Source organism: Phymastichus coffea, unplaced genomic scaffold (genome assembly GCF_024137745.1).
Source record: "Phymastichus coffea isolate CEN01 unplaced genomic scaffold, Cenicafe_Pcof_1.1 PCOF00038, whole genome shotgun sequence".
NCBI lineage: Eukaryota > Metazoa > Arthropoda > Insecta > Hymenoptera > Eulophidae > Phymastichus > Phymastichus coffea.
In genome coordinates, this window is record NW_026706849.1 from 1,121,430 (window position 1) to 1,145,464 (window position 24,035).

The 24,035-nt window shown below is 36.4% G+C and overlaps 4 protein-coding genes across 6 annotated transcripts; all 4 read right to left on the reverse strand.

Moving 5' to 3' along the window:
- Positions 1–8: 8 nt before the first annotated feature.
- On the reverse strand, positions 9–8,604 carry LOC131663752 (ataxin-2 homolog). 3 transcript variants are annotated; one of them, XM_058934358.1, is made up of 11 exons: positions 8,251–8,604; positions 6,931–7,160; positions 6,757–6,865; positions 6,335–6,673; positions 6,009–6,245; positions 5,570–5,906; positions 4,959–5,476; positions 3,643–4,041; positions 3,377–3,560; positions 2,925–3,284; positions 9–2,836 (listed from the first exon to the last, which is right to left on the reverse strand). In XM_058934358.1, exons 2-11 carry the CDS (start codon positions 6,966–6,968, stop codon positions 2,655–2,657), a joined length of 2,703 nt encoding a protein of 900 aa, XP_058790341.1. In that variant the 5' UTR covers positions 6,969–7,160; positions 8,251–8,604; the 3' UTR covers positions 9–2,654. The 3 variants fall into 3 exon arrangements, with proteins under 3 accessions (XP_058790341.1, XP_058790339.1, XP_058790340.1); XM_058934356.1 differs by having other exon boundaries at positions 189–2,836; positions 5,985–6,245; XM_058934357.1 differs by lacking the exon at positions 8,251–8,604 and adding an exon at positions 7,740–7,848 and having other exon boundaries at positions 189–2,836; positions 5,985–6,245.
- A 6,339-nt stretch (positions 8,605–14,943) lies between these two features.
- LOC131663767 (uncharacterized) lies at positions 14,944–17,996 on the reverse strand. The gene is made up of 3 exons (XM_058934380.1): positions 17,977–17,996; positions 16,088–16,292; positions 14,944–15,062 (listed from the first exon to the last, which is right to left on the reverse strand). The coding sequence occupies exons 1-3, from the start codon at positions 17,983–17,985 to the stop codon at positions 14,944–14,946; spliced, it is 333 nt and encodes a 110-aa protein (XP_058790363.1). The 5' UTR covers positions 17,986–17,996.
- Positions 17,997–18,957: 961 nt separating this feature from the next.
- LOC131663756 (uncharacterized) lies at positions 18,958–20,006 on the reverse strand. Its single transcript, XM_058934362.1, has 2 exons — positions 19,664–20,006; positions 18,958–19,453 (listed from the first exon to the last, which is right to left on the reverse strand). Exons 1-2 carry the CDS (start codon positions 19,913–19,915, stop codon positions 19,133–19,135), a joined length of 573 nt encoding a protein of 190 aa, XP_058790345.1. The 5' UTR covers positions 19,916–20,006; the 3' UTR covers positions 18,958–19,132.
- Positions 20,007–22,255: 2,249 nt separating this feature from the next.
- Positions 22,256–23,619, reverse strand: LOC131663751 (uncharacterized). The gene is made up of 2 exons (XM_058934355.1): positions 23,451–23,619; positions 22,256–22,716 (listed from the first exon to the last, which is right to left on the reverse strand). The coding sequence occupies exons 1-2, from the start codon at positions 23,505–23,507 to the stop codon at positions 22,498–22,500; spliced, it is 276 nt and encodes a 91-aa protein (XP_058790338.1). The 5' UTR covers positions 23,508–23,619; the 3' UTR covers positions 22,256–22,497.
- Between the last annotated feature and the right edge of the window lie 416 nt (positions 23,620–24,035).

Here is a 24,035-nt window from a genome sequence, read left to right on the forward strand (position 1 = left end):
ACTCGGAGTGAATCATTAAAAAGGAAAAAATTGCTGCAAAAACAGGTATTTGCAATTTTTAAAGAAAAAAGAAGTCAGAACATTCGAATATTAATTCCATTTGTATCTGTATGTGCTCAATCTAATACATCATCAACAAAAACTTTGCAACAAAAATTACGACAGATGAAATTATTTAGGGTTTCATAAATAAAAAGTTGTAAATGAGTTATTGTGTACTAATAATATTTAAGTATTGGTAAATAATTAATTTCGTAGTATTAAGTATAAAGCAAAAAAATACAATTTATATTTTCTATTCTTTTTATCAATAAAATATTTTTTATGCGTTTTATATGCTGTATACCTAAAAAATCATTAAGTGGACAGCGCATTTTTTAAACTATTTTAAGGAATGAAACGCATAAAAACAAAAGAAAAGGATGCAGAACTATTGCTTTTTAATGAATTTATTTGATGGTTTTTTTTTAAATCTCTTCCATATAAAATTTGTGTAACGATGCCACGCTGTGTGATATTCTGTCTGTTCCTGATTTTCTCACTCACTCTATATACTCGACTAGGTCTAAGGCCGTAAAAGATTGTTCCATTCTTTAATATCTTGATATCGCACACTTCAACCATGATTGTTCGGTTGCATAAACAGTTATAAGTTTCGAGATATTTATTTTTATTTCAACATGCTTTGATACAAAATATGTATTAATTTGCACTGAAATGTGAATGTTTTCTGCTAATGAATAAATAAGCAAATTATTCGAAAAGTAATTGAACCCGCTTAATTTTCTCTTCTGCATGCCTGCAGAAATAAAATGATTCTGAAAAATATGTTTTATTTCTTTGACCTATGCGTAACAAACGAATAACTAAAGTTCATGCATAGAAAAAGGATTTTGAACCAGATGACCTAGAAAAATGGCAATTTTATACATATCGGATATTAATTGCGTTGTATAAAAGCATCACATATTTCAAGCGTCAAGTTTATTTCTCGACAAGAAAATTATTCACGATTGTGACACAAGCTGTGTACAAGCTTTATATCTCGTTGGCAATATTCTGTATTGAACTCGAAATAGCGATATCATTTGCGTGTCTATCAATTTTTTAGCGTTCGATAGAAAATACAGGCATCGAAGTTCTTATCACGTGAGTCGTATTTTTTTTAATAACAAAAATCAATATCAACAAATTTGGAGTGTGCAAATTCTTTCGCATCCCCGTTGTAATACCGTACACTTCACCTACACTTCACCATATTGAAAGATGTAACATTTCAATGCGCATACGTTTTCAAATTTGATCTCCCATTTCCTCCTTCCTTAATTTCCCACTATCTTTATTCTGCCTCTCTTTTCTTAAGCTAAGAAGGAGATTCTAAATTTCAAATTGATGTCGATATTATTAAAATTTGATAAATTTTAATAACTTTTTTTATTTTGAAAAAAAAAAAAAAAGAAAAAAAAAAAAAAAAAAAAACTGTCACACAAATGTGTGTTCTGAATTTTTTTATTTTGATCAGCTAACTTTTTTTCTAAAAAGGCATTTAGAATGTTATGATCAAAGATTTTCTTCTCAGAACACCATATCGTTGAAAATGACAAATATCATTATTGTGATTTGACATTTTCCCTTTCTCCTAATATTTTGCGTCACTCCAGCTTTGGTATACACAGCTTATCCGGATTGGAAGCTTGTATGCGAACCTTGTGTATTCATTCGAGCGATTTCACATCCTCTCTCACTACTCTGCTTTTCTTTCCTATATATTCGCAGAATAGCATATCATCTATCGAGCAGCATTATCTGCTTGTTTCAATTAAAAATGAGAACATTTGTTTTCCCTGCTACGAGCTTTTTACAACGCAGTTTAAGAACTGCACGTAAGCTGCGGGCGTCAAGTTTTTTAATTATACTATATACCTAGTCGCAGTGAAAGCCACTTGCAAGAGTTATAGTTCTTTTTAACGTGACGTTTAAAGTGATTTCCTCTTATGAACACAAAATAATAATAAATTTCGTAAGAGACTCTTATACCTCAGAAGCAATTGAGAGCAGATATGTATTATGTCAATGTAGAAGAGTGAAAATCCGTCGCTGTTTCACTCACGAGCCAAAAAGAGAAGAAAAAATAAAATAAAAGAGAAAGAGAGAGAGAAAGAAGGAAAGTTAAAGGAGAGATCAAAAGACGAGTGTGATGATTAACTTAAGTAGATAGTCTATGAGAGTGAGGTGATAAGGAAGATAAAAACAGAAATGAAAATATGAAGGTGGAGATGTACGGGTATAGACGTAGATAGATGTAGAAAGTATAACAGAAAATTTTTCATTTTGGCCGCAATCGTCCAACGTTGATAAAAGTGACTTGGAAATTTTCGCTAATATTTCCGCAGGTGTTACGATTTCCGTCGTAATGATAATATATTTATATATGTATATATTTATATCGATAAAGTTCTATGTTTATTTTTCCGCACTTCCCGGCACTAGCAGATTTAAACCCGCGCGGCACTGTATCCTGAGCCAACGAGAGCACGTTTTCTCTCATACGTATGTATATACCCAGGCGTATGTGTTGTTTGTATATGTGCGCATCCTTATCGCTGGCTTTCTCGTAAGTGTTGCTGCTGCTGTCTGCCTGGGAAGGCGTGGGACTACTGGTTATGCGGCATGATGACGGGTATGGTTTGCTGGCCTGGTGGTGGCTGAGGCTGTGGGATGTACTGCATATGTTGGGGTGGTAGAGGCAAATGCGGCGGAATTATGGGACAAATCATAGGATAGCCCGCTGGTGCATGACTTGGTGGTGGTTGCGGGTACGAGGGCTGTGGTGTACCTGTGATTAATCATACGATAAATCAGCTGGATTATTCAAATCAGGTTTGAATTTGAAATTGCATAGTAGAATTGAGCAGATAGTCCACCTGGAGGATTGTAAGCGCTGGGCGTATGAGGTGGATTGGGGTTGGCCGGTGACGGAGTTTGACTCGGTGGCTGTTGACCAACATGGGGATGTGGATGGGCGTGCGGATTCATATACTGTAGTCCCGGAGCTTGAGGGCCCGGAGATTCATGATGATGATGATACGGATTTGCGGCGAGGTGTGGCGGAGGCGGTGCCGTCTGCACCATTCTTACTGCTTGAGCTCCGTAAATCGGTTGTCCGGAATAAGGCAACTGGAATGGCGGATGTAGCGGAGCTGGAGCCAACAGTGGCTGTCCCGTTGCCGCAGCCACCTGCATCTGCGATGCTACGTCGGGCCCTCGATGTTGCATCACAGGTACTAAAATAAAGCAATCGTTTGTCAAATTGTTCCTTTTTTATGCTATATTATCAGCGAAATTAATTAGTAAATATTGAGATTATTTGCAATACCTAAATATTGACTTCCCTTCCGGAACCTAGTCATTTGTTGAGTTGGTTGTTGCGTGAATGCGCCTGGTGGTTGATTTTGCATTATAAATGCAGGTACCACGACTGCAGAGGACATTGTTGCTGGCGCGTATTGTGGAGTTTGAGGCGTATGTGGTCTACTTGGTGTCGGTGTACTCGGAGATCGCTGTAAAAATAAAGTAACTATTTTAGTAAACGACATTTCCTTAAAGGTTTATGTACGAAAAATGTAATATTGAGTCATTTACCGGTGTAAAAGGTTTAGCATTCGGATTAAATTCTTTAGCATTCGGATTAAGCGTGGAATTTTTAAAGGAATTTGCTATTTTTTCGACAGTAACATCCGGTGGTGTTTGCTGAGTTGGCGGCGTTGGTTGTGGATTTTGCGGTTGAGACTGTGGAGGTTGCGAAGATGGAGGCGGTGGCTGCGACTGTTGCTGAGATGGAGATGGCTGCGGAGGCTGCTGTGGACTCGTTGATTGAACTGGTATCGAGCCTGGTGGAGGCTTATTTGTGACTACCAGCTCTTCTTGTATAGGCGGTTGATGAGGTTGTTGATGTGGCTGATGCTGCTGTGATGCAGGTGTTGGCTGCACCGTTTGTGGTGGCGTACTGTGTGAATGTGCTTGTTGATGATGTGGCGGACCCTGATTGACAAATAATTTCGTATACATTTTTTTTTTTAATAATTTCTTATGGTCCCACACTGTACACCTGGTACACCTGTGGTACACCTGGTCCCTAACATATTTTGGCAGTAAATCAATTTACTATTACTAATTTTTTAAGATAACATTATTATAAATACTTTAAACAAATATGATTATTCCGAAAAGATAAGTAAAATTTTGATTTGATATGTTCCATTATTATATGGAATGGTACATGTATTACCCAAAAACAGTAAACATTACCATTATTGCATGAGATTAAGCAGAAGCAGTGAGGTAAAAGACAAACACAAGGATTACACTGAGACAGCCAACGAACATACAGAAAAGAAATAAACAAAAAAAATAAAAGCACGTTTATTATTATAATTAGTACACTCATTCAAATCATACAATCAATTCATTAAGTGTGGTAAAAAGTATGTATCTCGCCAATGATTTTTGTTTCTTGTTTCAAACAAAAACATACAAAATAAAATTTTATTTTAATTTGTGAAAAAACAATTTAAAACTAAGTCTTTGGTTGAACGAAATACTCAAAGCAAATATCATTCTAGTTTTTGCAAATAAATATTAAATAACCGGTTGTAATACTGTGTACAAATGTTGGAGATTCCTTCAAATTTGATATAGTGATCAAGAGTATCCTATCATTATAATATTATAATTTAACATTAATTGAAAATAAAAATTAAAATGCTCAAATAAGAACTTTTAACTAAATCTTTCTGAAATATTTTATCTCCACACATTTGTATGTTGTCCGGTTAAAGTTTGAAAATCTTCAATAAATACGCGCTAGCCTAAGCAATAAATTTAAGAATAAATAGATTTTCAGATATTTGTGAATCCTGTAGAAAATAAAGATACTTGCAGCACTAGTGATTTCTTACCATTGGAGGACCTTGCGGTAAATGCGCTTCTTGAGGATGAGGTTTTCTACCGAGTGACGATTGTGGTTGTGGTTGTTGTTGCTGTTGTTGCTGTTGCTGCTGCTGTTGTTGCTCCTGACCGACTTGTGGCTCCGCCAACTTAAACTCTGTGTGAAATTGTCTTAGTTCAGAATTCTGATCATCTCGACTTCTCGGAATTGGTGCTTTTCTATGTGATTGTTGCTCCTTAGGAGGCATCATTTGAGAGGGAGGACCATCTGCCACATTTTGTTGCTGTTGTTGCATGGGAACATGCGACGGTGGCTGGGGTTGTGGCGACTGCTGAGGATGCTGAGGCACCACATGAGCACCAGGGAAAGGCGCAGGTGGCGCCTTGTCTGATTGATAAACTTGTTGTCTACTAGGACGTTCACGTTTCTCCATACTTATTTTGTTCATGGGTGGTTGCTGTGGACCAGAAAATGGTACCTGAGGAATATTCGAAGTGACTTGCGATGGAGGCTGGCCCTGCGACATCACTACAAAAGAGCAAATTAAAAATTTATTGTATAAGCCAAGTGACACTTCGAGCTATAAATCGCTTTTGATTTGAAATTTAATTGATTAGTTACCAGGGCCAGGCGGGGGTGGTTGAGAAGACGGTGCAGGCACAAAAGGTGGCGGATTGTACGAGACTACAACTCCGCTGGGCATGCCACTTGGAATTGCATTCATATTCATAGGTACCGCGTGTTGCACGACGGGTGGGTGTGACGGCATATTAGCTGGAATGTTGCTTGAAGGAGGAACATTTACAGTGGTGTTGGTAGACGCTGGAGGCTGATTGAACGCGTTCTTACTCGTCGCCGAACCTGGTGACTGTGGTGGCGGAGTTGTACGCATCAACTTGCCGGTATTTCCATTTTTCCTTTTTGCTGGAGGAACATATTTACCTTCGTTGCTCCGAGACTGTAAAAATATAATTTCAAATGTGAAAAAGCCAGTACGTTTCAAATTTTCAAGTACCCATACGGTATAAATAATTACATAAGAGTCATATGGATTACGAACAACAGCAGCGAATTTATCTTCTTCATCGCCATTTTCGAGTTCCAAACGAGCTCTATGATCTGGCTGAGACTCAATCTCGCTTGCTATTTCCGCAGCTTTCTTTTCTTGTTCTTTGTAATCCTTTGTATCTTTGCGCTGCAGCTGAACAGTATATTGACTTAAATTTGGTTCAAACGTGGTTTGAATACCAAATCTTTGCTCATTTTCACGGAACATTTCATCAACATCCCAACCATTCTATAAAGGAAAACAAATAAGATTTTAAATGAATGTATCTTTGAAAAAGCATTGTCAATGATGATTTTTCTGCAAGTTGAATAACTTACTGAAGAGGAATCTAATTCCAAACTGGCCCCATTTGTTGGTTTTCCGTTATCAGTACTAGCATCCCAAGGTTCAAGTTCTTTTTCTCCCTTCAGAACACCATTAAATTTGCTGATTGCTGTGTCTGTTTGGAATGTATCTCTTACCGCATATTCCAAGTCAACATCTAGGGCAGATAGCATCACTATATCTTGGGGTTTGAAGATCAATTTTTCTACAACACTCTCAACATTCATCTTTCCAGAGTTTTCAACTCGGTGAGCCATTTCCAAAACAACTTCAAATTGACTAGAGAATGTTCGAAAAACACCTTCATAGATTGAACCATTTTGAGTTTGAACCTGAAGAGTTATCCAAATTTGATTAGTATCAATTAATAGTAAAATAATTCAACAACCATATGATAATATTGTATTATAAGTACCTGAACAGTGTTACCCACATGGCTTGTAATTGCATGCATAAAATGAGCATTGTTGTAAACTCCTTCCGCTATGACACTGCGGTCTTGCGGACCTCGAGCCCGTGGAGATCTATCAAAAGTAGAAGCATTGTTAAATATTTTATTGATTTTCAATTAATATCAAAATTAACTGACCTTGTAAGGTTTGGACGGTTCTTTCTTTTGCTGCTCATTTTGCTATCGTGATAGCTATCCTCACCAGAAGTTGGTGGATTTCTCCCGCCGGTTTTTTGGGGGCCTTCTGGTTTCCTTGTGGGGACCGGAATTTTGACGACTTTTTCAAAAACTCTCCAAACGCAATATTATTACTAGAGGCCTGTTATCCTCTGGTTGCAGTTTACGGAATGCCTCCGTCAGTCAAGTCACTGTAACGAACAGTAGAATTTACTCCAACCAATGTATACAAACTAACTGGTATTTCCTCTCTCTTTCACTCTGTGTCTCTTTCTCTTTCTGAGCAGTCTTTAAATTGATTAATAATGTCTAAAGTTCTTTTTCTTACATTAGCTGAACGACGCGAGGACGAGCTAAAATAAGCAAAAGGAAATTTAAGCTGTTACAATGAATAAATTAATCAGAGCTTGTAAAAGCTGTATCCATGATCAACAGTTTAAGATGACAAGTACTAAATCGACACATGGGCATCCGTGATGTATTTATAATTAGGCAAAGATTGCAAAAAGGACTAGGACGGAACGCAAGAATAACGGTGATCAATTGGAATGGGACAAGAACGCAAGGAAATACAGACACAGCCTTAGAGTCATCTGCAGTGAGCGAGGTAATGGTTCTTGGGAGCAGCATCAGCGTGTGCAAATATGAGAAAGAGAAAGATAGAGAAAGAGAGAGGAAGAGTGCGCGCGCGCTTATATCCGCATGCTCGAAATTTTCGCAAAGGAAAATGGGAACACCAAGTGGAAAAGCGTCTCGCAATCATCCGTTACCAGTCTATGCGCGCACACAGATCGCAAACTCTCCTCGTCGCCGTTTTACCGAGTAGGTGCACCTCGTATCTACCTCGTTCGCTCGCTGGCGCGTGACGTAACGTCGGACTCGGATCGTCCCTCTTTCTCTCTCTCTCTTACACACACGCATATACATGCACGCACACATCATACCATACACACACATACACGCACGTTACTCGTCTTTCTCTCGCTCTGGGCCGCGTACTCACTTGCGAAGCCGACAGACAGACGTGACCCTTTTACGCTGGGCCGGTCCCAGCTTTCAAAGATATACTTGAATAAACAAACTTGCCAAAACTCGAGTACACCCTAACCCTGCCTCTGATAAATAAAGCGCCGTAAGTGCAAGCGAGACAGACCGAGCATTGCGAAGGACCGAATCAAGGGAAGGTGCATGCTGTAGTCGCAGACAAACAAGCGCACAGAAAAAGAAATGGACTAAAATTGACACGTTTTTGAGAATACTTTTTACATTTGACAAACTTACCTACTCGTCCGCTACTTTACTTGTTCACCGTTTACGATTTCAAAAGCTGCTTGTTGCTGGTGCTACTTGGAAGGAACCAAAGTAGCGTGTACACGTACGAGCGACTCTTTCTCTCTCCCTCTGCCAACGACGCCGCAGAAAGCAACGATAAACGCACTCTTGTCCTCTCCTCGAGTGGTCGAACCTGGGGCGAGGACGTGCACCCTTACTTCAAATCAACATGTGCCGTCGTCACCGCGTGTGCAGACGGATAAACACTAAAAACAATGTCTATATGCGTAAGGATTGTCGAAGTCTACCGAGTGCTCGGTGAGACTGCGGAACAGCTACCGCGCGCTATTCACGCTCGGGAAAATGCCGCCGATAATACGCGCAGGGATACACGCGGCGCGCGCACCCTACGCTGATTCGCTTTGTCTCTTTCTAATTTGTATCTTGCTCGCTCTCTCGGCCCCAGCCTATATCTCTCTTTCCTTCTCTCCCCCCCTTCTGCCAGCACGCTACCTACAGCTTAACCTGGCAAACTTTGCTGTGGGTTTGCGCATTGTTTGCATGTGCGGTTACGCAGATCAAGGCATCTAGTTTGCATGTTTCGGCCCTGACACTTCGTTAGTTCGTTTTGAGCACTGTGTGTCACCCAACCCGCCCTTTTCTGTTATATACCTTATTGACTTGCTTTATCGTTTTTTTATCTCGTCTCATTTTCAACTTTGTTTTTGCTGGATGCATTTTTCAATGCGCACGTCACAACAGCTTGGCGAGTCATTCAATGGACAAAAAGCGGGGCCAGAACGGGGCCTGTTTCATTTACACTTTCAAATTCAATGTCAATTTGAAAATGCTGATTTGCCAAATTTCTTTATTAGACTAAGTTTTGCAGTGCTCTGCAACTTATTGTACAAAATAACGCGTATGTATATTGCATATACACATGTATACACGCATATTTTTAATGCCTAACGTTGTGTGCGTGTCTTAGTTCGACGACCGTATAGCGTAGATATTCCTGCAATTTTCTTCCCTCTCTCTTTTTCTAAGAGTTCGCCGATCACTTTTACATATCTTTTGTCTGCTTTTATCTTACAATGTTTTCTTTGATGCGCGCGCAAAGCATAACCTGTGTAACCGCCAAATTTAGATCGAGTGCGCTAATCCTTTCGATAATAGATACTTAACTATGATGTCTATTTATATGGATTTATATGTATCGTAAATTCCTTTCATAAAGTGTTTGAACACTTAAAACCGCATTGAGTCTAAGAAAAATAATGGGAAGTAATACGTATATACGATGAACGTGAAATTTCACAAAAATTACCCGTTATTCAAAACAAATGTTAAAAAATTATTATATTCAACTTTAAAATAAACGTATACATAAACGTATAGTTTTGTTAGATGTGTGTATAATCGAATAATGTATCACAAGTTCGTGCGAGAGTTCCGACATGCGCAAACATTTTACGAAATTCGAGAAAAGTGCAATTAGGACCGAAGGTCATCGGCCAGGAGCGGGCTCGGCGGACGTGAGTTTTCGTCAGACAAAGGGATTAGTCGAGACAAGGCAAGTGGTGGGGCTTCTAGAACGACTACTTGAAATTTATAACGTAGGTTATGAAAAAGGATCTGCAAGATAACATGCAGTGACTACCAGGCAATTAAATTACTAAGTATATGTATGCATGTTTGGAGAAAGTGGTAATGGCCAGGTAGTAACGGCCTGTACAATTGACTGCCAATAGTCTTACGGAATGTTTTAAACCGAACGACAACGTCGCACTTCAGCGCGGACGCGTGAAAACAGCGTTGCTGCTGAAAAAAATTCTCTCTGGGTCCCTAGAATTTATTTCATTTAACATAATGCGATAATTTCTAGGAACTTTGTAAAATATGTTTTCAACGATTTCAAAGGCAACGCTACGAGAAAAATAAAATGTTTAGTCAATTAGTCATCAAAATTCATATTAATCTGTTGATTACAATGGTTAATAGCTTAAATCCATAGTTCTGTACAATATACAGATAGTATATAACTCTCTACACAATAATAGAGGAACCTGACAAATAATGAGTGAACTATGTGTGTGTGTGTGTGCGCGCGCGCGCATGTGTGCGTGTGTGTGTGTATATATCTTTCTGAGATACTAAATTGTTTTTATTTACCATTTGTGCAAGTTACTGTTATTATATGTTGAATTTAGTCATCATGAATCACCGAACTTATTAATTAATTAGTAGATTGATTAATTAATTCATAGATTAAAGTTTTTATTTCATGCTTGAACGTTTTATTTTTCGAGCGTGCGCGCTCGAGTATATATTTTTGTACAAATCCCCACCTGGGAATATGGCGCGCGATTCAAATTTATTTAAAAAGATCACAATTATATTAACAATTCCTACAAATAAAGTATAAATTACTATAATTTAAACTATTTTAACATGATTAGACATCTTGTGACGTCAGAAAATATGACATATTTAATTACGCTGTTTTTAGTCTGCACTCTCCTGCAATAAAACTTGAACTAGCAAGGATGTGATATTGAAGAGTCAAAAAGCATGACGAAACGTGTTGTAGAATCTAATTTTCCTTAGTAAATGTAGCTCTATCCGAGACACTTGCAGGACCTTTATAGCACGTGCAATTAGGAAATTAATGACGTCGATTATCCGTTCGCGAACTAAAGAATAGAAAAAAGAATAGAAAAAAGTTGAAATATTGATAAAAAGAAACTTAATTTTACCGGCAAAGTACATTGTTGATTCTTCTATAATAGAGCTTTACATTAATTTTGACAAAAACTATTTGCACAACAGTGCAGCTTGGCCCACACACTCGTGGCTTTTTAATAGTCGAGGAAATAACATCCCTCCTCTTGGTCTTTGAGATCTTCTAGAAGTTGACCAAATTATCATGCCGCAATTGGTTCAATAATCACAACAAACTTCTGAATAGCGAGGAGATCGATTCATAATTGACCGGCACATTTGAGTTCAACTCTTTTCTCGAGAGATGGCTCAATGTGTACTATTTTATAGGTTTGTAATATATTTAATTAATTAACAGCGTACAGTGCTGTATGTATTTTGCATATGATAATTTAACAATAAATTGCCAATTATAATTATAACAATTTAATAAACGAAATGAAGATTTCATATTTCTAATTTATATTGATCGAATAAAAGTGATTAAGGAAATTATTTGTGAAGTAAGATACAAAATTTCAATTTCATTTATGTAAATGTCATAATTTTTATTAGAAAACATTGATTTTAATAAAAGCGCTTTATAAATCTTCCCTGACTTACTTTCACACGCTGAAATTTTTTATTATATGCATTCTTGTCTAACATTATATCATTTTAATCTAGTTTCTTGTAACGCTTAGTCATTGACTTTAGAGGCTTTTAATATTTAGATCTTTGTGAAGGTTCTCATAATATGTATTTTTTAAAAATTTATAAAAGTTTACCTAAATATTCAGTCGCCATTATATAGAGTTCGTGTATGACAGTGAGAATTTGTCAACTATAATCTAACTATACTGTTGTAGTATTTTCAAGAGTATTATGTTATAATTAATTTACAATATAATTTATTATTGTTAACTATAGTTTGAAACCCAAGCTATTGGTCGTTCCTAAAACATCCTGTAGAATTGGAAATTTCCGATAACATACTTATTGTCAAATACACAAGACATAAATATAAAAATCAATACTACTTAGGCGATTAATGGCTGAGATCCATTTGATCTATAATACCTTATTTACTATCATGTGAAAGAATAAGGAAGAAAATAATTAAATTGTAGATGTTTCTGCATCTTTAATCGTGAATTTACTTTCGTATAGACTAGATCGTTTTTCAATTATATTTTCAAAAATGTCAGTGATAATCCTCTTCAAAATGCTAAAATTTTCTAATGATTGGTTTTAGGATGTAGATTCTTACTAAGTGAAATTGTTCTAAGGTTCCATTATTTATTATTTGTAATAGAATTCATTTTTATTAATTGTAATTCGTGATTGTGCGATCGTAAAGAAAATGATTCCTTAGTCGTTAAATATGTATTACAGATAAAAGTGGATAAAACGGCTCCTTCGAATTTGAACTTCGGTAAAGCCTTCGCAAATTAAATAATCGAATTTTAAATGCTTAACTTAAATTCCTTGTTCCAAATTGTACAAAATCATATGGTTATTTTTTTTCAATTACGGTTTTTAACCTCAAAAAATAGGGAAAATGTTAAGCATTTGAAAAAATTTGGGATAAAACGGTCCCTACAGAAACACGTTAAGAAATCCGGAAAAAAACAGCTTCAATCTTCTTTACTCACACAAGCTTTATGTACACTGATAAATTATACTCATTCTTAATGCTTTTTTTAATCACAGTTTATTATGCTCGAATTGTTGGTCTCACTTTGCTCGGAAGTAAACGTCACGTGAAACAAAAATCTATTTTCTCGCGTTTGTATCGTAATGTACTAATTTATGTGTTCATGATCAGTGGAGAATAGTTAGCTTGTTTTTTAGATTTGCAGTTACAGTCATTAATCCTGCATATGTAAACTGCCAGGCTGTTTTGCGGATATGTGAACAAAACTTGGGCCTTACGCTGCACAGTTCGGAAAAGTAATTGTACAGCGTACAGGATTAGCGTGGTCAGCGGTAAGCAAGAACGAGTTAAGGAATGGAAAATTTGGTGAATAGGGAAGTAAAGAATGGCCCGAAAAGTAATGCTTATGCAGTCGCTGCCGACGGTCAGCGTGACGAGACGAAAGGAAGAGTCAAGTAGAGATGATGGCAGAGATAGCAGACTCTTTTAAGCGCATAACGAAATCAGTTGTAAGATACGCGTTAAAAATATTGTGTCACTGTGCGAATTTGCTGCCAAGTTATAATTTTTTTCGATTCACCATATGTCCGCGTTGAAAAAAATTTTAGTTCAATTGCAAACTTAATAAACAACAATATATAACTCTTGTTCTTTCCCCTAACAATCCACCTAACACCGAATCTCCTCTATGTATGTTTGGGAGGGTAGGAGGCGTTAAAAGAAACATTTTTACTTCATTAGAGAAGAAGCTTTGCTTTTATTTTGTATATATTTTATTTGCTCATGAATGTTTAGTTGAATTATAAAGTTTATTTTTTAATTCAAATTATTGTGTAAAATTTTTAAGTAACACATATATATATGTACTTTTCATGTAAAGAGGTAACAAAATCCTAAACAAAATCATTGTAACTGGTGTCTCTCAGACAAAGAAATGTGTGTTTTATTTAATAATCATACCGATAAGCTCTTAACTGTCAGAATTTAACATTCAGCCCAAACTGGAAGTGTTAGTATTTAAAAAATCTTATTAGCATGCTGTTCACTACGGAATCAGCGATAAAATGTTAATTAAAAGAATAAATGAACTTGTCTTATTTTCATGTTACAAGGTTACAAAATTTCTTTCACAACCATAACCGTGTAAAACCGCGTTGTGAATCCACCGATTGAAAAAAAAGGAGGTTCTATTCGAAATGATTTTTTTTGTATGTTCGCCTATTTGTCTTGAACAATCAAATCGACTTCAATGGAATGAGCTCATTGAAAGGGGTATAGAAGTTTTGCATTGATAAATTTATTATTTATTTATAGATAAATTTATTATTTATCAAATTTTTTGCTTGAATAAAGCATAACTTTGCGAGTATTTACAAAAAAAAATGTTGAAGTCGGCTTTTTATTTTGAAACATTATTTGTCCTTAAACGCATTGTTCGGAAGCTTCTTCTCAAATCTGTAATATTACACTGTAATTTTCAACTCGTAAAACGGTAGTGTAGTAAATGAATTGATCGTACGCAGTACGAAAAAATCATAAACCATCTGTACTTTCGTTAAATTCATTATTTATCAATTGATATCTACAAATTATTGTTTGACATATAAAGCAGATTAAATTCGTTTTATTATATAACAATAATAACGAATACTGACATGCTTGATGAATGATTTAGTTACATAGCAATCGATACGGTTATTGCGTATTGTTCGGTCATGTATATGTTGTTTCTAATGAAACAAATATATATTTATTGAACTCGAATTTTCAAGATAATTTTCATAAGTATAATATAAGTATCGAATATGATTTTGAATAATAAACATTTCTTTGCAAATATTAGAAGGAAACAAAGTTTACAATTTGAAAAAATTCGTTTGTTTTCAATGTTATTTTAGATGCAGGGTAATAAACTGCAAAGAACTATGTCGCGTGATATGAAAAATAACAAATAAACCTTCATAGTAACAGGAGAATCGTTTACATCATTTAAACTATTTTATTGATTAATAAATAAAACCTAGCAAGTATAGAAAATTAGAAAAACGTGCCTTACTAGTTAGTTATACTGTCACCGGCCAATGGGCTGGAACGTAACGTATACAAAGTAAAAAATTGTGGTTACAAAAATTGAGTATGAATGGGCTTATTGGGGATTTAGCGATCTCCTTACTCGGTTTCTCATTCGATCTTTGTCGTCGACATCGTAAACGGCATTAAGCTTTCTGACCAGACATTTCGTTCTATCTGTGATAAAGCTATCGATTTGACCGAGCACGCTGACCAGCTGTATCATCTTCTCGAAGCCCCGATTTATCCGCTCGGATTTCTCGAGCTCGAATTGCTCACGAGTCAACGGTATATCCAGTAGCGACTTCGGGTTTGACGATTCCTGGACCATTCGTGAGATCCGTTTTAGCATCTCTCGGTCCTCCCTTGTGAATTTTTCGTCCGCCGAGGCTGTCTGTTAACAAGAAAATGGGATCAATGTTAAACTTTTCGTCAGTACAAAATATCCTTACACGATACAAATGTGCATTGATTCTACGTTTTCGTGAAGAATGCGAACGCAATACAAAATTATCAGCTATTAGGCAGCGCGTAAAATTTGAAAATGGAATTTGCACTTACTGTGCAAGAAAATGATAAAGGTCAAGAGAAAACAATTTATGCGAGGATGATAATTATTCACTGTGTTTACTTACTGATAGAAGAGCGACAATGAAAATAGTGACGAATACGGAAAACGCCATCGCGGGCAGCTTTCCAAAAGTATCGAGAATCGACTTCAGTCGACTACTTTCAGTTGAAAAAGAGCGCTAAATAAATTTATGAAATTGTAACGCGCTTGTCGATCGGCAATGCCAAAAGTCAATGCTCAGCGTACTCTTATACATATGACACGGGCTCGGGAATTCAATACTCATCAAAATTTGTTGATATTGTTGCGGGTGATCGCGGCCTACATTTCATCATAATCAAAATTTTGTAATTATAACGTGAATTATCTCGAAATAGATCTGTTTTGCGTGGCAACGAAGCATGGTTTACTGATGGAACAGTTCCATGTCTGGTGAATATACATCGAACTGAGCTTGAATACTTGTCGGCTAATAACGAAGTTTATTAATTGTAGTGTCTATAAAACTGAGGGTATTTAGAAAAACCGTACGAAACGTAGCTTGCTTGCTAAAGTCTGAGCTATTTTCAAATTTTTAACAAACAACGAAATTCAAAATTTCACGTGAAAAACGTATTTTTACAGATGTGTATCTTGGAAATCTGGAATATTATTGATAATAATCGGCAGCGAAGCCTTGGCCACCTCGCCGATTGAGAAACCCGACGTTTTGCGAACGCCACGTTCACGTTCCTCGTTACACGTGCGCGCAGTGATATTCGTAGCGAGTAGCAGGGGGTCATTAGCGTCGCGGCATTGAGCAATAAAGAGAGAGAAGACGGCGACGCAAAGCAAACACACATGCTGACCTGGCGATCGTCGTCGATTGGCGGCGGCGCGTCGCAGTTTGCGTTTCTCCAAACGGGCCGACTTGCGCTCGATCGCGGCTTTCTTGAAGCAGCCCATCCGAAAGTCGATCAGCTCGCGTATGTGCTTTCGCAAATGATCCAAGTCCTCCCGACTGGCCTTCTTCGCCTGTATCAGAAACTGGCGGATGCTCTCCCTCGCGTTAGCCTGCGCACACCATCATTCCATTATTTCCTTAGCCCGCCCTGGAATTTCCTCAAACGCCGCAATTATTCGATTGCATATGCAACACTAACATAGACAAGCGAGCGCGGTGCAAAGATCGCGCAGTATGTGCAAATCGGCCAATTTAAATGCAAAATCAATTGAACCGCACGAGTAAAGAAAATTGATTTACGTATTACTATTGCACTATTCGGGCTTGCAACATTTGATAAGACAAGCCAGACCTGACAGTCGATCGGCCGATGATATTTGAGATAATCGCGATTGACAGCGGCCTCCGTATTACTCCAGACAACAGAGCCAACGAAGAGCACCAGCAATAGGAAACGAATGCCTCCGCGCAACAATGCGGAAATGAAGACGATTTCTGGCATCGAGCCGCACTTTTGTTCTCAATATTGCACTTCGCACCTCGATTTTTTTTTCCTTTTCCTTTCTCGAGCGTCGACGAATGCGGAAAACGCGACACTGCACGGCTCACGATTGCTCGCTGCTCGTTCGAGTTTCAGCACGCGCATCCGTTCCTCTCCGGAAGGTCATTGCCCAAGTTTTCATTTTATATTTTGACATGGAAAGCTTTCGCGGATGTACACGCATAATTCCTGGTGCGATCGGTTAGAAGCAAAACGAAACGATCGTGATGAGGTTTTTTTGCTGCAATATTAGTGGGATCTGCGTATTTTCTTTGTTTGTGTTGTTGCTTTGCCAATGGGTGAGTGTTCGAGCATTTACGTTTTATAATGATTTATGCGGAAAAAGATTAAAACTCATCGGTCTCCCGTGATGCTTTTAACATTTGTGTAGACTTCAATTAATGGGCCCATAGATAGGATTTTTAAGTGGCTCCAGTCGAGACACGTTAATGTATGGAAATTATTTTATCATTAGTGCTAGATTCGTCTGATTGTAACATTTACGTACAACAGTACAGTTTTGTATGCGAGTTTCCGAACCACCGTTATTCCCGCGGAAAGAAAAAAACTTATAACGTGTAACGATCATTCGCTTTGTATATTACTGGTAAGCGAAACAATGAACATGCATTGTGCAACGATACTTTTAGATGCTTATAGCAATCATTTTGCTTTCTGAAAATAAATCATGCTTGCTAATTTTTCAAGGTCTCGGTTTCCTTATGGATTGCTGTAATACTCGCGATATGTTAAGAAAGAGACGCAAATGACACCTAGCTTTATTGCCCATTTACAGACATCAGCGGCGCCGGCGGAAAGACATTACCTAACCACTAATAGGTTAAGAGCGGGGTCACAAAATCCACTAAGTTACATGGTATCGAGAGCCTTGGGAGTCTTTGTTAGAACCTTATCTTTTTTCTATCAATGGGTGCCTGACTTCTTCAGACCAGTGCCGCCCAGATTTTCCAGACGCATCTTCAAAAATTACGAGAGAAGGAAAAGTCGACGACGACATTACGACGATGACGATGACGATTTTTATTGATTTTTGTTAGATTATGATATTGATTAATTATGTTTTACAGCATATAAATAAATAAATAAACAAATATTGTAAATTTGCCGTGTTGTTAATTGTTAATTTGCAGAAGAATCGTGTTTGTTAAATCATCCACGTCATCGAGTAAACATCCGCGGTGTAAATTAATACGTCGAGCGAAAATATGACGTCGAGAATCGGAGCGGTGTACTTTTTCCATCGCCTCGGAGTTTCAAAATGCACTAACAGTTTTTCTGTTCGAAAACTGGATCGCATATTTATATGTCTCATTTTTCATCTTTATAGCGATAAATCGAGCTTGTGATTTCACGCACACACGACGCTGGTACAATACAGCTGATTCACGCGCACTTAAACAAGAACTACTATTACACTTTTTCCTGTTTTATTGTTACGCACTGCTAATAGCGTATCCATTATTCAATAATTTCAGTCTCACGATTGAAAACACTCGAGCTCATTTTCTTAATTGAGGACATTGTAGTCACGTACATTGTACGCAACGAAGCGTACAAAATAATGACGTTTTCAATCTAAATGTATAAGCATTACGCAAAATATGTATGAACATGCGAGAATCACATTTTTTACATTAAATGTTGTGGCGCGAAAGTTTGATAAGTACAATTGATGTATAATTCTAGGTATTTATCAATGTAGCTTATCGTCGTCAATGAAAAATAAGAAATCCTGAAAGACAGATGCATGTGCTCTCCAGCTGACCATATATCAGCAACATTGAACTCTGACTATACGCGGTTGCGTGATAATTGGCTATCATTAAATCTAATTTTTTTTCTTTTTCGAGTCCTTCAAGTAGACGAGAGTCGCGCATTATGTCATTTCATTTGGATTATTTGCCGTGCACTAGATATATTCTTTTTCAAATGATGCATGGCTTAATTTCCGCTTGTGCTTGTTTATCGTTTTTCAATTTACCGCTTGGCAAACATATCGCATAATGTCTGGATGACCTAATTCGATTGCCCAAAATTGTTTACTAAAAATTAATTGTGCAAAGACGCGTGCCAATTATCGTTGATCATGTGATGTTCAGAGTTGAATTTTGTTCTTTGATCGAGTTAATAAACATTTTTTTTAATAATTATTCATGGAGATTTGATCAACGCTGCGAAAGACGAATGGTAAAATAAAAAAACAATGCTTATATAACAGTTATAAAAAAACATCATTTATTATTATTTTCGTGATATGGAGAAATGGGTCTAGCGTACAAAAACACATCAGGTCAGCAGAGAGTAGAAAGATTCTGATGAAAGTCACCGAATGATAAGAAAGATGACGACGTAATATCTAAATACACGATTTAACAGTTAAGGGAATTTCTAATCCTTCTTTTCGACTTGTTGGGCGGCCTTCTTGAGCTGCTCGTTGAGGTTCTCGGAAGCCTCGACGGCGATGTCGACGGCCTTCTTGGTGAAGCTAGCAATTTCCTCTTTGATTGGGCCAGCGTTCTGCTTGACCTGCTCGGCGAAGTTGTTGCTTTCCTTCACCAGCGTCTGTACACCCTCGTTGAATTGTTTCTGCAGCTGTTCGGCGGATTCCTTGGCGTGCGGTACTTGGGCATTGATGTCTTCGACGACCTTGTTCAATTTGGTCTTTATGTCACTCCAGACATTCTGGAGCTCGGGAGTTTTCTTCTTGATCTGAAAATTGTTATTCGATCGTTTAGAAACTTATTTGGAAACCAATAGTATGGCTATTGGCCACATAAAAATTTCCCAATGATGCGTGATAAACAGAAAAATTACGTATAGCGGCAGTGATCATTAATCGTTAGCTCAACGCGTGCAAAAAGCTATATACTCTCGATGAAAGTATGAGAAATGGTTGGATATATTCGAGCGCAAAATTACCTCCTCAGACACGTTATCGATGTAGCTCTGGACATTGGTAACGAAGCTCGAGCTCTGGTTCTTGAGGGTGTTGACAACGGTCTCTTGGTCGGGAATGTTGATCTGGTTCTTGATGTTCTGGGCAAGTTCGTTGAGGTTCTTCTGGGCGTTGCTGATGAATTCGGGAAGTTGGAAGGGTTGCTGGGCGACTTCGGCCTCCTTGGGCGCAGCCCAGGCGCAAGCGATGAGAGCTACAAAAACGATGCACTTCATGTTTGCAAGATATTTGACTTTTTATACAGACACTGTCGAGCACGAGATACTTTGCCGTTGGGAGCGAACTACAAACTGACATAGACGCACTCCGGAGTCTCCATTTATAGGAAAGTCTTATCACGTTCACCGCCCGCGCCGGGGCAAAGTGCCGTTTATCTCCTGCCGCTCGCTATAGCGCGCGCTATGTACCAGCGCACACTGGTATTATAACACTTAGTTCTTCGTCTAAAGCTTCGCACCCCTTTCTGAAAAAGACCTATTAATTTTTATCGTCTTTCATTCTCGTCTTTTCTATCGCATTGTCTGCGACTATTGTTATCCAAAATTATCTATTCGCAACTCCTCTTTTTATTTTATACGATGATTGTCTTTTCTTTGATTTAAAAGCTCCGCGAGTACTTTAATCAATGACATCATTTTAAATGCATACACTAGCTATTTAATAAATAGTTAGTTTTTCGAATGAAAATTCATAATAATACGTTTGTTCTAAACTACATAGTCGTGCCTCTAATACGTTTAAATAATAAACGACTACTCAAATCTTAATACTTTTTGCGATGAATGTTTGTTTTTAACTGTTTTTTTAACTTGTTTCTCATTTGCATGCGTGATAAAATAAATTGTGTTCGAATCCACTTTACATAATATTTAGATAACAACAGGTATGCGTTAATTTTGATGGACACTGTCGTTAATGATTTGTAGAGTATACTTCATGCTAAATGGAAATAGTGATCTTGAGCTCTTATTCAATATTATAATTTTTTGATAGATAGCTTTAAAATTCTACGTATAACCATGAATGCCTGAAAAGGAAAATTATTCCAGCACGTTATCGCTTAGCTATGGAGGCGTTCCAACTATGGAAAGTTTTTAAACATAGTCAGCACAGACAATGACTCCCTAGTTTAATGTAAAATATGATCTTATCGTATTTATAATTTAAAAACTATTTTTAATTACGATGATTTCGGTTTCTGTTGTCTATAAAATATCTTATGTACTTTTGTGTTTGGAAGTCTTTATTAAGCAAGTTCTATAATTTCATAACGGATCGGGGAGTATTAACCGAATCACTCATTATTTTTTTCAACTAATTGCTAAAACGAAAATTGATATAATGTTATCCTTTTTTTAATTTATGTCAAATACTTCTCAAGAGTACGCGAAAATTTTTATGTACAATATTGCTATAACTGATGACACTAATGCATACCTTGCATTTATAGTGCTGTGCTTGGACTGATATCAAATGAGTATGTCAAATTGAACTGAAAATTATATTTGCTTTAATACCTAATCTAAAGTAAATAATAATATCAATTAAGTAATAGTAATTTCAAGTAGTTGACGGTAATACAAGTTTGATAAAAAACATTTAAAAACTTGAATTTTTATTCAAAAAAGTTTGTAAGTCATAATAGCTTTACGCGACAGAGTTTTTTTCAACATTTATTGCTAACTTTTAGAGTGCTAATCATCATAATCAGCGAAAGGTCAACGAGGCCATCGTATAGTTGAATTTATCAATTTATACTTACAAGACATCAGTCTTCGGACTTATTTAGTCGCTTTAATTTCATGTTTATCTACATTTGTTTTAGGAAATTTCAATTATTCAATAGAATACTTCTAAATTTGTCTTTTTAAAAAATTCTCACGAGGGATAATACATTTAAATTAAAAGAATAGGATTAAATTTCGATCCCGTTTAGTCTGATAGCTATGTATATATTATCTTCTAATTAATACGTGAAAATTACTCTACAAAGACTCAAAAATATATACCTAGTTGACTTATATTAAAATTTACAGTGAAAAACGTACCAATCAGCATTTTGGTACATTTTAATGTTCCTTTTTCATGATAAAAAATTACTTGCATGTTTCTTACATAATGCAAGAATATATGATAATTTATTAGTTGATTGCTTTAAAGTCGTAGTTTTCTTTTTTTAGATTACGTAATATTTCTACCCGAGTTATACAGTGGAATCTGATGCATTATGAATCAACGGGATAGTAAATACTACTCTTTGAGATTATATAGAGAATAAAAGTAGGCATACAAAACTTTTATCGCGAGTTCATTGGCGTACAAAAATCATATCATGCTTTATTCTCCGTGATGCAAGAAAACAACTTCCAAGAAATGCTAACTTTTAAGAAGTTTCAAGATGTCGGCAATGTTTCCCAACATACATTCTTGTACAAAGAACTCTGAAATCGTTTAAATTATTTATCTCCAAGTTCATTGTACTAAGTTATACTGCTTAAATCAAAATTTTAACAAATATTTTAAAGATTGGGCAATTGGCTATTAACTATACGCTATTCTGTGTGTAAATGTGCTTTTTATTAAATTTAGTTACACATGTGGATGTGACAATAACAAATCTTTGACAAAATAGAAAAATATAAAATGTACAATACTTTAACCTTGTAAATGAAGTTCGTTTTAAGTAACGAGTATTTATTGATCAATAAATTTTGTTTAAATAGATTTTTGAGAAGTACAAATGTCATTGCATTATTGTTTAGGTAATGGTTGCTGCTGTATTAAGTTAAGTATTTATTCATGATGATTTGTTTTCATCGCTCTTCGGGATTATCTTTCCAGCTTCTTCGCTTATCTTTTTACCGAAGTTATCTAAAAATTCTTGGCCTTTAGCGAGGAGCTCCTCGAGCTTAGGCTTGGCATCATTAAAAGCTTGAGAAATTTTGTCTCCGGCTTTCTTGAGTTCATCTTGGAAATTGGGTTCTTGAGATTCATCGTTTTGCGGTGCAGCGCTCACCTACGGCAATCAAAGATTATGATTAATAGGACTAAATTGGGATGTATTTTTATTATAATACTAATGATTTCTACAAAATCGACATTTTGTTGTAAACTTTTAATAGTCAATAACACTTGATAGTTTTTTTCTTCATTGCTGATGTATTAAGTAATAACATATAGATAAATAGAAAAGTAATTTTCACTGTTGTCACTATAGAAAAAACTGTTTTTGTAATGACAATTATACGCAATGTTTATACAATTTGAAACTACTATTAATTTTACTTCAATAATAAAAAACGTGACGAAGAGAAATATTGCATATTCATAATTTCGTAAAAAATATTAGATGTACGCTTAATTAAGTCTAATTACTCCAAAAAAAGCCAACAATAGATTTTATTCATATCGGATGTACGTTCAATTAGGTCTAATTTTGCCTCCAAATCGTAGAAGCTGGACAATTTACAATTTCGATAATGTTAAGGGAATAAACTGGTGGATAAAGCAAAATATATGTGTGTTTGGAAACAATGTAATCCAATGGACTGCTGAATTGAAACACAAATGAATTTGGTTTCACTGAAATATGAAATTATCCGTAGAAAAGAATCTAGTATATATTTCAGTACATAGTTCGTCCTGTACAAAACTGATTGATTTATTGTAGTAACGAGAGTATTACGCACGCGTTTGAACAAATAATTGAAAGTAAATTAAAATAAACACTTGGAAAATATTCAAACTAACCTGCATGAGGCAGATGGAGAAAACGACGAGTAAAGCGAGGATGAAGTAACGTGCCATGTTGAACAATTTGTAAGTTTTATTGATAATGATTTACCGGGAGAGCGAAGACGCTGTACGAGCTACGATAGATCGTGGCTAACTGAGCTTTGTCGAGTTGAGCAGCGGTTAGTTGTAGTATCAGCGATAAAGAGGAGATATAGATACACACCAAGCTGTCCAGTATGTACGAGGTCGGAGGTCGGACGAAGGCTAGTGCAAGAGCCGTTCGTTGCTCGCTTCCGCCCCTTGTTCATTACACATTCAACGTAATTACTTATTTTCACGATTGCGTCTATCTTGTGTTTGCTCACTATCTAGAGCTAGTCGATAACTTTTTCTTTTTCTCCGCTTTTCAATGTTTCTTCAAACTCTGACTTTCAATTTGTTTTCTCGCATGCGTTTTGTTTTGCATCGTCTTAACAATTGTTTTAACGATACAGTTTACTCGATGAGAAAAAAAATTATACGGCTTAAAGCGTTTTAAATTGTATAACGAGAATAATTAATAATACACGTTATGTAAATGCCATTGGTGCACGCATTAAT